Raw genomic sequence first — 15,578 nt, forward strand, 5'->3', positions numbered from 1 at the left:
GAAACCCCGTCTTAGGTTCCACTGTGTTTACAACTTGCAATTCTCCTTCACTTTTCTTGACAAACTGGTCCATTGAGCTGCAGGGGGCAGGGGTTTCAGTCAAAGGTGGGCCTTGTGCTTCAAATGGATAAGTGAGTGGTTATTTGAAGCTATTGTTCTCTTTCCTGCATACATACAACCAACACCTGCTTCAATTAAGCCCTTGTAATCAAATAGCAAACCACATTACAGCAGCAAAACATGTAACAATCATGAATTATATAGCAGCTGCACATTCCTTACAGTCCCAAAAGGCAGTATTATATCCCTCACTATAGGTGAAGGGAGTTAACAGAGAGAGACTGGCAGCCTTAAAACTTACCTGTTCTAAAGAAATAGACTGCTATTACACCACAGAGAACCACTGTCCTGGTGGAAGATATAATTCTCCTCCTAGGACCCTCTTTGAGGCAGAATTTCATATTTACCATTATTGTAATATAGCTATTTAAATATTGTAATGTCGCTGAATGCACACAATATAGCATATATCACAGCATGTTAATTTTATGTATTTAAAAATTTAACAGGTTCAATCAGCACTTGGGTGCCTCCCATCAATAAAGCTAATCGCTAACAAATGCATTCTTCTATAAACTTTACAGAACTCCATTATTAAATTAATGGACCACACAGGGTAATAGGCCAAATCAAACAGCTGCTGTCCATTTTATACTGCAAACTGAAACTCTTACACCATTGGGAAGACCAGGTGCCAGAGAGGTTTGTGGGCACCACTGAGAACACTACCATTCTAGTGGATGTGGAACATGGAAACTTGTCTGCCTTGTAGATAAAATCAGTAATTCTCTTAGTTTCACTATATTTGTATCAGGCTTAATTGACTAAGTTTAGCAATTAAAGTGGATACTTACTTTTTTTTAATGTTATATTATTTATATTACAGTAGCAATCAGAGACTCCAATCAAATTGGGAACCAATTGTGCTGGGCCTATATAAGCACATGGACAGTCCTGATCTCTGCTTGAGAGCTTACAACCGTAGGCTCTGATCCTGCAACTCAAAGCACACGTGATATCCCTGGCCCTGCACAAAGCCCCACTGACTTCAGTGGGACTCTGCATGGAACAGCTTCCAGGACTGAGGCCTAAGTAAGTGCTTCTTCTATAAGATATAAAACTCTTTTCTTAATTTATGCACATTTTATGAAGAGTGACCTGCCAGAAGTTTTTAATGCCATATACATAATGCATGCTGATTCATTAACAGAAGTTTTTAGTATTTCCACTTGCTGCACTGTAACTGCTGTAATTGCAGCATTACCAGAGAAGCAGGTTGCTGGCTCAGATGTGCCCCACAGAAGGCATGGTCTACTACCTTTGCAGGTGGAGACCCTATACCAGCACTAGTGGGACTACAGTATATTTATTTATTTAGACAGAATTAAGTTTCTCTATCTGTTTGTTTCATCCATCTGTTGTGTGCTAAGTTTTTACGTTCTTTAGGGCCAGGACTATCTTTTTAGGTCATGTCTGTACAATACGTACTAGAATGGGACTCCAGTCTGCGACTGGTGCTACTACAATACAATTAAAAACAGCAGCAGCATCACTGCCTACCTACGGATGCCATTCTCTCTTTTTCTGGAGGGGTTAAGATTCTTCTTTCAAGTAAGAGAACTCCACTGTGTTTTCATATTGAAAGAATAGTCATCTGGGAATAACTGTGTAAGCAACACCCAACAGGAACAAAAACCAGTATTTTACCCCCTCATATTTCTTCTCTAACACAGATTTCATTCTTGAGATAAAGGTGCTCAGTTTATAGCAAAGTATGTATTATATAAAAGAAAAAAACCCACAAATATCCTAACTCTGTTGTGTTCAAACTGATGGGGACCTCTGCCTCCTACCCTTTTTCACCTGTCTACCAAGGTGCTATTTTTATGGCATACATGTATGTGTGCACTTTCATTCATTTTCCACCCCATACAGATGCAGGAGAGCTAAAGTGAGAAGTGTTTTTCCTTGCTGGTAATCAAAGAGATTCCACGTCATTCTACAGCCATAGGCACTAACCACTAGCTTAATTTGTAAATATTTGACAACATCATAAACTATGTAACTCCATCCCTTTTTGTGGCAGTTTATAAAATGTTGGTGTGTTACTGCTCTTAGAGAGGTCTGATAACCCATCCCTCCAAGAGATCAGCCAATGCCTAAAAATCTGAAGGATCTGAAGGGATCTAATCTTGGGCCTTTTATTTTAGCAGATCAACTGCTGCTGTGCAAGTGCTCAACATTTATTTAATGCAAGACTCACCTGAACTTTTTTCACCAACCCCTTCTTTTTCAGTTTGCAATCACTGAAATTCTCTGGCAAATTCTGCAGTAAATAAATGAACAATTTGATATTGACTCATCTTGAAATCAATGTACAAAACATAAGGAAAAAGCTGTACAAAAATATATATATATTAGCATTCAGTTACACAGTGGAATCCTTTTAACAAGCATGCACCTCTACTTAAACTGGGTTTCAAAGGAATCCATTTCCAAAAGTCTAAATAATGAAGGTTCAGTGGAACAGCTAGTCCATTTAAAGCTACATGCCTGGTCTTCTCTGAAGCTTATTTACAGGAATTAATGAATGTGAATTGGTGTTTTCTGGCGTAAGTTTCCTGTTGGGCACCCCTTTGTTCATTTATATTGCTTCAGCTTCCCTGCTCATGACATTTGCTATATTAGTGAGTTTGTGTGTTTTGTTTTAAATGCTTTATACTTTTGAGGTGGGCCATTATTGACAATGTGGTACAGTTTTGGACAAAGTTAAGTAACAGGAAAAACTGTTACAGCTATAGGTAAATAACAATCACATATATAGTTATAAGAAGATGTGTTAAGCAACCAGGCCTCCCATTTGGACCTGCAGGTGCTCAGCCTTTCAGGATACTAGGCCACAAGAAGAGGGGAGGAACAATCCTTTCTTTTAGCCCTAGCCTAATGGGCAATCTCTTACACTGTGTTTTCATCTACTATAGAAGTTGAAAAATATACCAGAGGCCTACAAGCCAGATGCCATTATAAAAAAGTTGGGTTGGGGCACCAGTGAAGTCTAGGGTTAACTCTTGGGTCAGGGACTGTGCCTTCTTTTGTCTTAGTGCAGTGCTTAGCATGCTATGAATGTTACTAGAAACAACAACACCCAGACTCCACACACATACCCCTGCAGAGAGAGAGGAGGATCCGTTCTGAGGTTCCTTCCTTAGCATCAGTCTTTTGCTCATACATGTCTGAAATACCCTTCACTCCCACTCCCCCTGGCTGGTGGAGGGGTAAGGAGTTCTCTTTCCCACATATCACCTTAAGAGATCCCTAACTGTTTAAGTGGAAGTTGTTTCTGCTACTACTTCCTAGTCTTCGGACTTGGGGGTGGGGGGCTTCTAATCCTTTAGCTTTCCTGATCAGGCTTTCCCAATCTGCAGTCGTGCAAAGCTGATCTAATTCTTGTCAATTTTCAGTGCTGCCCACAGGGCTTGGAATAGCATCAATGTTAATGTTAATTTCTCTCTGAGGGTAAGGAAATCTATGAGCAGCAGCAGAGGCACCAGAGAGGTTCATCTGCAGACTCAGGAAGATAGCACTGCAGCAGTTCACATTTGGAAAGTTCCTTTGCAACCATTAGGAGTGACACTCTTTTTTTTCTTTTTCTTTTTTTTTTAAACAAAGGCTTAAATTGTTTAGAAATTGATGACCACAACCAGCACCAAACAGAATTTCTCCTATTTGCCTTGAAAAAGTTAATTTTTCAAGTCCTGTCATAATACAATCCATAAATCCTCCATATTTCCTTCCTTCAATGCCTAATATGGAGTGATAAACCATACAATTGTTAGAAGACATATGCATTCATTCCATGAATCTACTGGTTCCCAGTGTCTAATCTCTCTCACTATAATGTACCTTACATCTAATCAGTTGGTTTTATTTGCCTAACATGGCCTTAGTTCCTTCAGTTTTACAGTACTGGGCAGATTCAGGAGCAGCTCTATCAGTAATCGAAGAGATTCCACATAATCATACAGCCATGGGCTCCAACCACTAGCATAATTTGTAGGTATTTGACAACATAAACTCTGTAACTCCATCCAAGAAGCAATTCTTGGAGGTCAAACACATATTGTCATAATGGTTTAATCAACCAAGAGCCACATTATGACATAGCAACCCACTGTATGTCCACCTTCCAACGTTTGATTTTTCAAATGCTTATCATTTTAGGTGTCACGCTGATCTTTTGTAATAGCTAATGTGTAAGTTTTATTCACCAAGATTTTCTTTTAAAGCAATTAATGACATACTCCACAGTACAATGTATTACAATGAATAAGGGCTCATTGCAACTCCCTTAATGTGCACCTCTGTATTCCGACGAGGCAGGCTGATTAAGGGGAATCCACTTTATGGTTTTCTTTCACAAATTGTATGTATTGAGGACATTATGAAAATGAAAAAAAATTTAAAACTCCAACATGTTCAAACACCAATGCTAAAACCAAAAATAAATACCAACAAAATAACTGTTAAACAAAAAACAAAGCCTTTGGAATAAATGATATAACTGCCACTTAGAGACGCTGAAGTTATCTTTTTATTATAAAAAAAATTCAGAGCAAAGTTTTCTAGTGGATTTATTTTGTGGTAGGAGATTTTGCAACTCTACTGAAAGAAAGCGCACGCACTCTTCCATCTGATTTTCTATAATGAAATACCATTTTAGTAATAAAAATACCATACCTAGTGAGGGTACGAGAGAGGCATGAGCCAGGGTGTTCAGTACCAAACCAATTTTATCCCCAAATTACTATAAATTATAATCTGGAGAAACGGAGATCAGGTAAAACTAATTATTAATTGTTTCTCAAATTCAGGGATGTAATCCTACTATTTGACACAGAGGTTCTTACTGTGCCTTGTGGATGCCATGACTTAGACAAGCAAAACAATTTAAAGATTTTAATAATTTTACAAAGAAAAATAAAAATAGGAAATAAGACCATGTTAGTCCCTTTTCAAGGCCTTCTTGTGTCTGAAGACTGACAGAGAGCTTCCAATACAAGAGGGAGACCTGCTTTTTGCCCAGGGAAGTATTTTCTACAGTCTGAAAATTATTCTCAAAAGTAATTATCAATAATAATTAGAACAGACTTGACAGTTTATTGATGGTGAAGGAAGGTTTGTTTAAAGGTAGCTGATTCCTGTTTGGTTTATCACTGATAAATTAAAACAAGAATTAGCAAAATGTCCATTTATAAAACTATGAATTTTGTAACTGGAGGAGAACTTTAAATCAATTAAAGGAGCCACTCAGAGATCATATGTTTAAAGTCTTAGGCCCCAGTTCTGTAACTGAATCCACACAGACAAATCCTTGTGCTTGTACAAAGGCCCACTGATATCTCAACAAGGTTCCATGCAGGAGTGAAATTAGAGCTCTTTGTGTCATAACTCGCCAACTTGCGTAAAGAAAGGTTTGCAGGTAGATTAATGAAGAGTAAGAATTTTAAATTGAAATTAAATCCCAGAGTCTCTCTGTTTTACCTTAGTCAGTTTACGTCTCCTCTCCAGGAATACGTTGTCCAACTATTCAGGGTTTAACAGATGAAGCTGGTATTAAACCTTAAGTCACAATAACATTTCAATATTTAATTAAAATCAAGCTTAATAGTAAAGTTAACCTAACCCTAGGCAGTGCTTATGCAAGACTCTCTCACCAAGTGAACTTTGAGCTTTGGTGGTGGCATTTCTTGCAGAGCACTGTTGGGCTAAAAAATGCTTTCTACTGCATAATTTATTCCAATACTGTGCAGTGAGCGTCTTCTGTGTGTTCTGTTGTTGCTTTGTCTCCATCTCATTTTCTTTTCTTCTCCTAAACTGCATTAATTTCAAAGAAAAATTTATTCACTCTTGTTCCTCAGAGGTCCTAGTTCCAATAATAACCTCAACAATCTTTTCACAGACTTCAATAGGCAATGGATCAGGTCCAGAGTTCAATGCAAGTGGAGAACACACCTCTTAGTGTTGGGTTGGATTCAGACAGCAGGGTTTATAACAGTTCATGCAGGTGCAGTCAGTTAATACATATTTACTAATTGCTGGTCAAATTTATATTCATGGACTATCCATCTTGGGAGTGACAAGTCTTGGAATCACGGGGAAATGTTATTTTTATGTTTTTCTTACCATTCCATTCTCTAAATTAGCATTTCTGTTCCTCAAATGCTTAAAAAGGACTTGAAACGCTTGTAAATGACTATAAGCATAGATGATCTATAATAAAGAATTGTTGCTACTTTAATGTAATACCTTTTAAGGTTTATAGTATTGAAGTGTGTGGCTTCTTCTTTTAACAATCCCTCCATAGTCTTATTGTGCCATTAAGTTTGGTGAGTAAGTTGCATAAGCACACCACATAGTTAAATCCAAATTTTAATAATTATGCAGATATTTTAGCAGCTTCTTAAATACTAAACAAAGAAAATAATAATAATCAATTATAGTATAAATAGGGAGATTTTTTGAAGCCACAAATGACAGGTAGGTGCCTAACTCCCATTAAAGACAAGGGTGCCTACCTTCTATTTGTACTTTTGAAACTCTCCCCCAAAATCTTTGGTTTTATGTTTATTATTCATATTAAGACACCAAGGAATACTTACAAAGTAAATACTTGCAATTAAGAAAAATAAGAAATTTACAAAGCATCAGAAATAAACTTACATCATTCTAAGCACTGAGGGACAAAACAAGGTTTCATCTTGACATGAAATGTCTGTGCTCCTAGTAAATTGTAATACATCTAACACGTTTCCTAACTGTAATATTAAATATCTTTTTTTAACTCTTGGTGTGTTTGCCAAAGTAATCAGTAGTTAATATGAACATATCTGTAATTTGTATCAAGTGAAAAGTGCAGCATGGGTTAAAAATCAAGGGGAGGGAGGACAGACTCATTTTTGTTACCTTAGAGCAGATAAATATGGTGCTTGCTACATATAAATCACGCTCTTTCCCCTAACTTGTATTTTCTTAATCAAATCCATTTCTCTTGAGTGTAAATGTGCTTTAATATTTCCTTTCTTCTTAAGATAAGAACTGTGTCTTCACTATAGCTGCTGTGTCCACCCTGGAGAAAAATGTCTTCCATGCATCTTACATAAACCATTTTCAGAGAAGACACTTCTGTTTATTTTGCCTTTTAAACAGGTCAAGGACAACAGTAACCAAATATGAATTTGCAATTAAAATTTCATAGCAAAGGTGGGTAAGATATAGGGTTGCATATACCACTTAAAACTCATGCCAGGTGAAATTAGGCTAACTGCTCTTTGAGGCAGGGGCTAGCTTTTTGTTTAGTTTATACTGTGTTTAGAAAACAAATGGGGTCCTAGTTCATGGCTGGGACTCATAAGCACTACTGGAATACAAATAATGAGCAACAAGAAGATGGAAGTAAATTGTAATTGATCACTTTTTTTCTTTACAACTGATCGTTTTAACTTTGACTGCTTCACCTTCACAGTAGGCAGAAGTCTTCAAAAACAGACACTTCAATATTTCCTATAAATCACTAACTTTTGTAAAACTGCTAAAATCTTATAGCCCTAATTGAAGCTGAAAGCCCCCTGTCTGACATGCTGTACATAATATTTTGTATCAGAGACAGAGGAAGTTTTCTACTTTGGCCATGAAGTGAGAATGAATTTCTAAAGTAGCAGCTAAAAGTAGTTTTTGCAAAGAACAGAAGGTATTTTACTGACTACTAGAAGTTCAAAGGACAGACTGAATGCATTCCATGTGGTCACATTTGATTTTAGTTATTGACCTCTCACTGAAATTAGGGACCCATACTAGAAACCTTTGTTCTCTGACATTAGTTTTGCCAATCCAGGATGTAAATGCTCAGCCAGGTAGCAGGCTAAAAAAACAGAAGGTAGCTTTTTTGTTTGGCTTTGGCATGTACTGTGCAACTCTAGTTCTTTTATATTAAAATATGAAAATTGGGGATTAGATGGTTCAAGATATATAGTCATTCATTCATCTCTAAATCAGATTAAAATCCAATCCAGGCTAGCACTGAACAAAAATTGACACAGTCTGACAGCTGTTCCATGTCCTACATGAATTAAATTTGTGATTGCAGCCTTGTTCCTAAAGGACAAGAGTCATCACTACAAATGACATCCTTGATGGCAATCTCAGAAGAAGCTACAGTTTGACTGGTCTTAGACAGTAACTACCTTTACACTTGTTGGTCTGGCCATTGCAGAGTAGGCTTGAAATGCTGTGCTTAGACTGAAGTGATGAAAGGTGTCGAAGATTATTTAACATATCAACTATTTTTGAAAGAAAGCATACAAAGAAATGGTGTAAATTGAGTTTGAACTAAAAACTGTTGATTAGGGGACAGAATTAGTACAGCAATAGACCAAAATCTATTTAAAACAGAAGTCAGTGTCTATATATGGATCATTAGAAATATGCTTTGATGGTACAATGTTGCCAATTTATCGGGACAAGCACTTGGCAACTTACTTAACATGGCAGTGAGCTATGAACATGGCACAAAAGCATGACAGCAGCAATAGCAACTCATTGACCAACTTAATTACAGTCACTGTCATCATCACCACTAGATACTGAGACCTGGGAATGTGAAATCTGCCACCGAAAACTGATTCCGTTTTACCAAACAAGGATTAGATATCATTTGAGAGACTGTCCAGCAATGTTTTTCCCCTGTGACAGATTCTACATATAAATGAGATAAAGGAATCTGTAAAAAATTATTTGTTTTTTGAGTTTTAAATGTTTTAGCTGTTACAGAAAGAAATTAGTGTATTTAATAATGTTAATCATTTTGTGGTGTACTACAAATTAAACTATGCCCCTTGGTAACAAAACTTCAACATTTACATTTCTGTTACAGCTGTGACAGTACAAAAGCAATAAATAAGGTCACCTAAAAATCAGTTTCCTAAAAATCCTGTTAGTCTTCACAACAGACACACGCTGGCAGAGTTTGAGTGGGGGCCAAATTAAAGCACCTCTTAACAGTGGATTCTCTTTCCCAGGCTTTACACCAGCAACTCATTATTACAAAGAGACTAAGGCCCTGATCCTGCAATTGGATCAACACAGAACCCTCGACTCACGTGGAGCCCTGGTGAAATGGATGGGGCTCTGTGCGAGTGTAAGGGCCCACCCTGTGCAAATTCATCTGCTGGATTTGGGCCTAAGAAATTACTATCGCAAAACACGCTATAGGGGACAATAGATATGGTATGCAGTACAGTTATATGAGGGAAAGGAACTTTTCCAGATAGCATGATCCAGTGGATAAGGTACTGGACTGGGACTTAAGAGACCTGTGTCCAGTTCCCAGCTCAGCCACACTGTAGTCCTGGGCAAGTCACTTAGTCTACCTGTATTTCACTCCCCATCTGCAAGGGAGAAAGTATACTACTTCCTACCTTACAGGGGTGCTGTGAGGATAAAATCCATAAATGGCTGTGTGACACTCAGATACTGCAGCGATGAGGGCTATGTAAGTACCGTGATATATTCCAAAGAAATCAGTTCAGTCCTCAGTTTGCAAATGTCTTAAATACAAAACTTACAAATCCATGTTTGACTAACCAGAAGGCTCACCATTGTTTGTGCCTTTCCTGCCACCAAAACAAGCATTACCAGGAGAGTGTCTTCCTGGTTTTTGTCGGTCCCTTAATGTTATTGTAACATATTCTAGTTTAACAGGCTTTGGCAGTACAAATGAAAAAGGGTAAAACTTGAGTAAAGGATACCCATTTCATGTGGACGTAACAGGCTGCAGCCCAATATGGTGCTCTTCTGTATTATGGGGATGCATACATAGGCATTAGTGTCACCATTTAGAAATCAGAGCTGCCATGGACACCAAAATGAAGAGATCATTGAAGAGGTACAGGAAAAAGAACTGGATATTGAAGAAAAAGGGAGCAAACCAATTAACTTATTTTTTTGTTATGATTTAAAAATATATAGAGAACAAACTGTTCTTTAAAAAGGCAACAAACCAAAAGCTTGTTTTGAGAAATATACAGCCCCTTTGTCTGACTGTTTACTCACAATGGCGTCTATCTGTTCCAGGATCTTCATGAACTGCTCAGCAGTTCCTTTTATCCTCTTATCCAGATGGTTAAGAGCTTCAGCTTGAAGATCTTTTGCTAGAAAGCCCTGTATGAAAAGAAAAACAATTATTTTATATTCCAAAGAACATACATGCCGCTATTTAAATATGAATTAAATAAATTCTGGTGCAAAATTTTTCATTTAGATGTTTGAATAATTTTATCATTAGAGGGGAAAAAAGCTTTCAATTTAAGAAGAGTGACCCTTTTTAAAATAAAAGGGAAAGTAGAAGGCCCAAAATGCAGGCTACCTTTCATTCTCCCTTATACCCGTTTCAAACATTAATGTAATTCTATATATGTCCTCCCAAATAAATGTCCCACATCAAAACAAGTTAATCAATGACCATAAACTTTAACAACAGCACAGCTACCACAACTTTTATGAAGCAGTGGTCTGGCCAAATATTAGTTTGGTTATTAATTTTTTCCCCATGCAGTGCAGGAAGCCACTTGATTCCCAAAATTGTTGACAGAAATCATGCAACTAAATCCACATACCACTTTGACAATTAACCCATTAGTGTTCTCATTATTTTGCCAACTTTTGCCCAAAGTACAGGAATAGGACCCTACCAAATTTCATGGGTTTGAAACTTGGTCAATTTCACGTTTCAGCTGTTTATCTGAAATTTCACAGTGTTGTAACTATGGAGGTCCCAACCCAGCATGGGGAGACACACAGAGGTGGGTCTGATCTTCCCCCACCCCGCACCTCACCCCCCCAACGCTGCCATGCAAGAGAAGGACAAGTCCTGTCCCTCTGCAGCTGGCAGGAACTTGCAGCTAAAACCGCCCCAGCTGGGGCACTCCCAGCAGCAAGGGGGAGATCAGATTTCACGGGGAAGAGTTTATTTCATGCTCTGTGACACATTTTTCATGACCATGAAATTGGTATGACCGTATACATGAGCTATGAGTTAAAGATATCCCCAGAACTTTTTTGTAAGATTCCTGAAGATTCTTGTGTCTATCTTTGTCTTTGTAGCAGGATCTGACTTCTACTATGTGCTTGTACAGCTCCTAGCATAATAGGCCCCCAAACTCAGTCAGGGTCTGTAGGACTTTTACAAAAAAATAACCTGATGCCACTAGTTTAAAAAAATTGTAATTAATTTCAACAAAAATTAAGACCATTTAATAACCACCTTCCTTAAAATCCTGTAAAATCTGAACGGCAGACTTCCTGGTTTCTGTGCCAGTGAATGACATCACAAGCAGCTTAAACAGATGTCAGAAAGAATCAATCATTTCTGCAGTTGTATTTTCATTCCGTCTCTTCACAGTACTTGTGATATCACTCAGTGGCAAAGGAATCAGAAAAACTGCTTTGAACGGAAAACATTACAGAAGAGCTAAGTATGATTATTGCTCGTATATCTCTGGATCTAAAGGACATAATTTGTTTAAAATACAGTACTAATTACTTTTTCCAATAGCTACATATTTTCCCCTCTTTTGGAAACACAGAAAGAAGTTTAACGTTTAGAAAACCTTCTGTAGGTCACCTGTGGAGCTAACAGGTGAAAAACCAAATCATCACTGGAAAGACAAACCACATTACATGGTGGTAGTTTCTGAAGTAAGGAGAGAACACTATACAAATATATGAGGTGTAAGGACAAGAAAATCATTTACCTTTTGGATGCCTGTGAACTCTTTATTAATTTCCTCCAATTTGTTAGCAATTTGTTCCACTGACTTCTCAAAATCTTTTAATTTCTTTAATTCTGCCTCTTCCTCTGGGCTATTCTGTGTAGTTTTCAAAAAATGACAAAATAAAACATTTACCTTGAAACCAGTCAGGTCACAAACTTATCTGAGTTAAATGATAATGGGATAACATTTAACATAAAAACTAATGCTTTCATCATCTCTTATTGTCATATGTTCAGCATCATCAACTTGCCAACTTTCAGTATTCAGTCAAATAAGCTCTCTCAGTTTATAATGCTCAATTATGAATGTACTCACTATTGCAATGGATATATTGCATATAAAAACAGTAAGAGACTAATTTGAAGGGAAAGACCAACCAAGGACCAATTAATTTAGGTTTTGTTAATATTATTGCCTCATGATAAAGCTTAACTTCCTTACTGTAAACAATTTTCCTGCCCGCTGCTGGTGACATCAGCAAAGCCAGCTGCCACTTCATTGTTAGGGATATGATTTTGTCAAGGTAAAATTATGCATAATTCACAGCACAGACAGGGTAAAAAATAGATAATTCATGCTGTGGTCATGGCATCCATGTGAACCGTGCAACCATACACGACCAGTTCATTAGATCACTTTGCTCTTGTCCTCTTAGAAACATGGCTAGATTACACCAAATTAACAAATGGTTAATGAGCAACTGCTAACCAAAGCAAACTAACAAGCTGTTAAAGTGCAGCAGCAGAGACCATATAAATGGAAAGTCATGGGTTCCATGACACTGGTGACCACTGTGACATAAACATATCCCTATTCACTGTAAATGGTTGACAGCAGATTCAATACCGACAGCTAGTTTTCTACACAACGTCCCTGAACAATAAGGGCAGAAAAGAGCAGAAATGCAGAAGAGATTCAGGAATGTTGGTAGGATGACAAATTAGGCAAGGACTCACCATATGAGTAGGGCCCTACCAAATTCAAGGCCATGAAAAATGCATCACAGACAGTGAAATCTGGTTTTCCCACATGAAATCTGGCCTTTTGTGTGAGGAAACCAACATCTTTATCAAATTAGGGGTCCTGACCCAAAAGGGAGTTGCAGGTGCGTCGCAAGGTTATTTTAGGGGGGGCCATAGTATTGCCACCTTTACTTCTGCACTGCCTTCAGAGCTGGGTGGCCGGAGAGTGGTGGCGTTGGCCGGATGCCAAACTCTGAAGGCAGTGCCCTACCACCAGCAACATAGAAGTAAGAGTGGTAATACCATACCATGCCATCCTTACTTCTGTGCTGCTGCCTTCAAAGCTGGGAGGCTGAAGAATGGCAGCTGCTGACTGAGGGCCCAGCTCTGCAGGCAGCAGCACAGAAGTAATGGTAGCAGTACTGCAACAATCCCCCTGCCCCCCCCCCCCCCCCAAAATGTTGCGACTGCCCCACAACTCCTTTTGGGGCCAGGACCCCTACAATTACCCCACCATGAAATTTCAGATTTAAATAGCTGAAATCATGAAATTTACTATTTTTTAAATCCTATGACCATGAAATTGACCAAAATGGACTGTGCATTTGGTAGGGCCCTACATATGATGCACCTTCAAAAAATGAACAGGGTGCATAGAGTTATTAATTGTAGGACAAGAGAATGAAGACCTGTGTGTACAGCCAGATGCATACACAGAGTGCACACTTAAATAGGTAAGGACACAGTACACTTATTTCACTTTCATTACACTGACACTCATTTTGAGCAGATTCACCACAAGCAGTGATTAAGCTCTTGAACAGCAGTATCAACAGATATAAGGATAACAAAGGAAGAGACTTCACTAGGTGACACATACCCTTTTCCCAATCAGCATGACTTTACAACCATTTTTAACTCCAAGTGCTGATAATGGCTGTTCCATTTCCTTCAGAGACTTTCCTAGGGAAAAAGGAAAATTATTCTTTTATTAATTACAAGCCATCTTAAAAACAAGAAGCAGTGCTTCTAACTTAGCTTTAGGGTATGAAATCCAAAATGCTTTGTTGTTTCATAAATGAGTACTTAATACTGTGCAGTAAGTGCTTTTGAAATAAACTATTCATTTTGAATAAAAATTTCCAACATTTTAGCTTTTTTTTTTTTTAAAGGAACTAAGTCAAATTGTGTACACTTCAAGCTGAATTAGATTAAAAGTACGATAGCAAATGAAGTAGAGAAAATATTTATTTTGTTTTACAGGGATTTCCATTTACACTATCAAATTTACAAAACAGATATTCATTAAGCCTTTCATTTTTCGCCAGTGGTTATTTTTCAGTATTTTGGATGATGCATGTAGCCACCCGTTACCATGAAGCTCACAGCTGATGGACTTGGTAAAGAGACTGAAAGCAGCAGGAACAACTCTCAGGTTTCATTTTAAACTAGTAAGGATGAAACTGACTTTAACCCTGATTTCCTGGTAAAAACCTACTCAAATAAAATCCAGAAGTCTTATAATTAATTATGCTTCCATCCCATCTCCTCCATCCATTTGTCAAAATAGTAAGGACTGACAAGAGAATTTAAAGTTATATGATTAATATAATGAATATTGAAGAGACAGGTAAAATAATCCCCATCTGAATTAGAACTGGTATTTAATGTTAAATCTAGGATACCTTTGACAAATATTTTTAAATATTAGCTACCTTTGCATATCAGTTTTTGAAAAGGAACTGGAACCCCAGTGACTTGTTCAATAAGCAGAGCCATGTCTTCTAGTGTTGGTTCACTATCTTCCTGATGAGAAGCAATCTGAACAGTATGTTTTTCATTACCTGAAACAAAGACAACCCACAATTAAGTTTATCCTTAATTAGAAAACATGAGGCTGAATGAATCTAATGTTTAATTTTAATAATCTTGAAAGGCAACATTCACTGCAACCACAAATACCTGTCTACAGCCTTAACTTCATGAAGTTTTGTATAGGAATTTTCTCCATTTTTTTTTTTTTTTTTTTTTTGACGACCATAGGCTGTGCAAGTGAGGAGCCCTGCTCTTGCTAACAGGAGGAGGCCCACAGGAGGGGAGGTAAGAGGGGGCAAGGAACGTGCCTTTGTTCTACAGGCTAAAAGTCTCCAACTAAATATTGTTCCCAGCCACCATCCCCCAGAAGAGAGCCTTGATGGTTCAGATTTCCTGAGGTCTATAAAAAGGGAGTCATACCCATCAGAACCTCAATAGTCTTTAGGATCATGGCTTCTGTTCTTCAGATGTTAGGAGGAGCACAGGAATATAGCTCCCTTTCAGCAGATTTTGTAATGTACAGAAACCTGTTGGGTCTCATAAGGGCCACAAAAAGGGGAGAAAATGATGACAGGAGGCTTGGGGAAATCAGTAAAACAAAGAACCTATTTACTCCTTTTACTGCTTCCCAGCCCTCATGCCCGGAGAGCAATCACCCCGTTCCCCACTTCCCCTGACTGCTCCACCTAGAAGAGGAAATGAAAATTCCCTTATTTACTCTCCCAGATACACTCCTTCCCCGTGGACCTGAGCAGCATATTCAGCGCCAGTGAAAAACTGAAAACCTCATCCATATAAGGTCCATTGAGATTTACCCAATTCCCACCCCTGCGATGCTGAGGAGACATATCAAGTCTCACCCAAAATTTTAAAAGGCTCAGATGAGCTTACATAGGCTCCTTAGCCTGTCCCA

At 38.0% G+C, this 15,578-nt stretch overlaps 1 protein-coding gene across 4 annotated transcripts in view; it reads right to left on the reverse strand.

Annotated features, from left to right (window-relative positions):
• Positions 1 to 15,578, reverse strand: part of BAG1 (BAG cochaperone 1) — a 33,588-nt gene that overhangs the window by 5,407 nt on the left and 12,603 nt on the right. For 2 of the 4 annotated variants that reach the window (XM_032765569.2, XM_032765570.2), the window contains 5 exons: positions 14,566 to 14,694; positions 13,731 to 13,813; positions 11,868 to 11,981; positions 10,168 to 10,275; positions 2,324 to 2,386 (listed from right to left, as the gene is read on the reverse strand). In XM_032765569.2, the coding sequence (XP_032621460.1) occupies positions 2,324 to 2,386; positions 10,168 to 10,275; positions 11,868 to 11,981; positions 13,731 to 13,813; positions 14,566 to 14,694 (497 nt within the window). Of the gene's footprint in view, positions 1 to 2,323; positions 2,387 to 5,601; positions 5,668 to 9,863; positions 10,016 to 10,167; positions 10,276 to 11,867; positions 11,982 to 13,730; positions 13,814 to 14,565; positions 14,695 to 15,578 lie in introns of those variants that run through there. The other 2 variants (XR_012655258.1, XR_012655259.1) reach the window with 2 other exon arrangements.

This window comes from Chelonoidis abingdonii, chromosome 2, assembly GCF_003597395.2.
Source record: "Chelonoidis abingdonii isolate Lonesome George chromosome 2, CheloAbing_2.0, whole genome shotgun sequence".
In the NCBI taxonomy this organism is placed as follows: domain Eukaryota; kingdom Metazoa; phylum Chordata; order Testudines; family Testudinidae; genus Chelonoidis; species Chelonoidis abingdonii.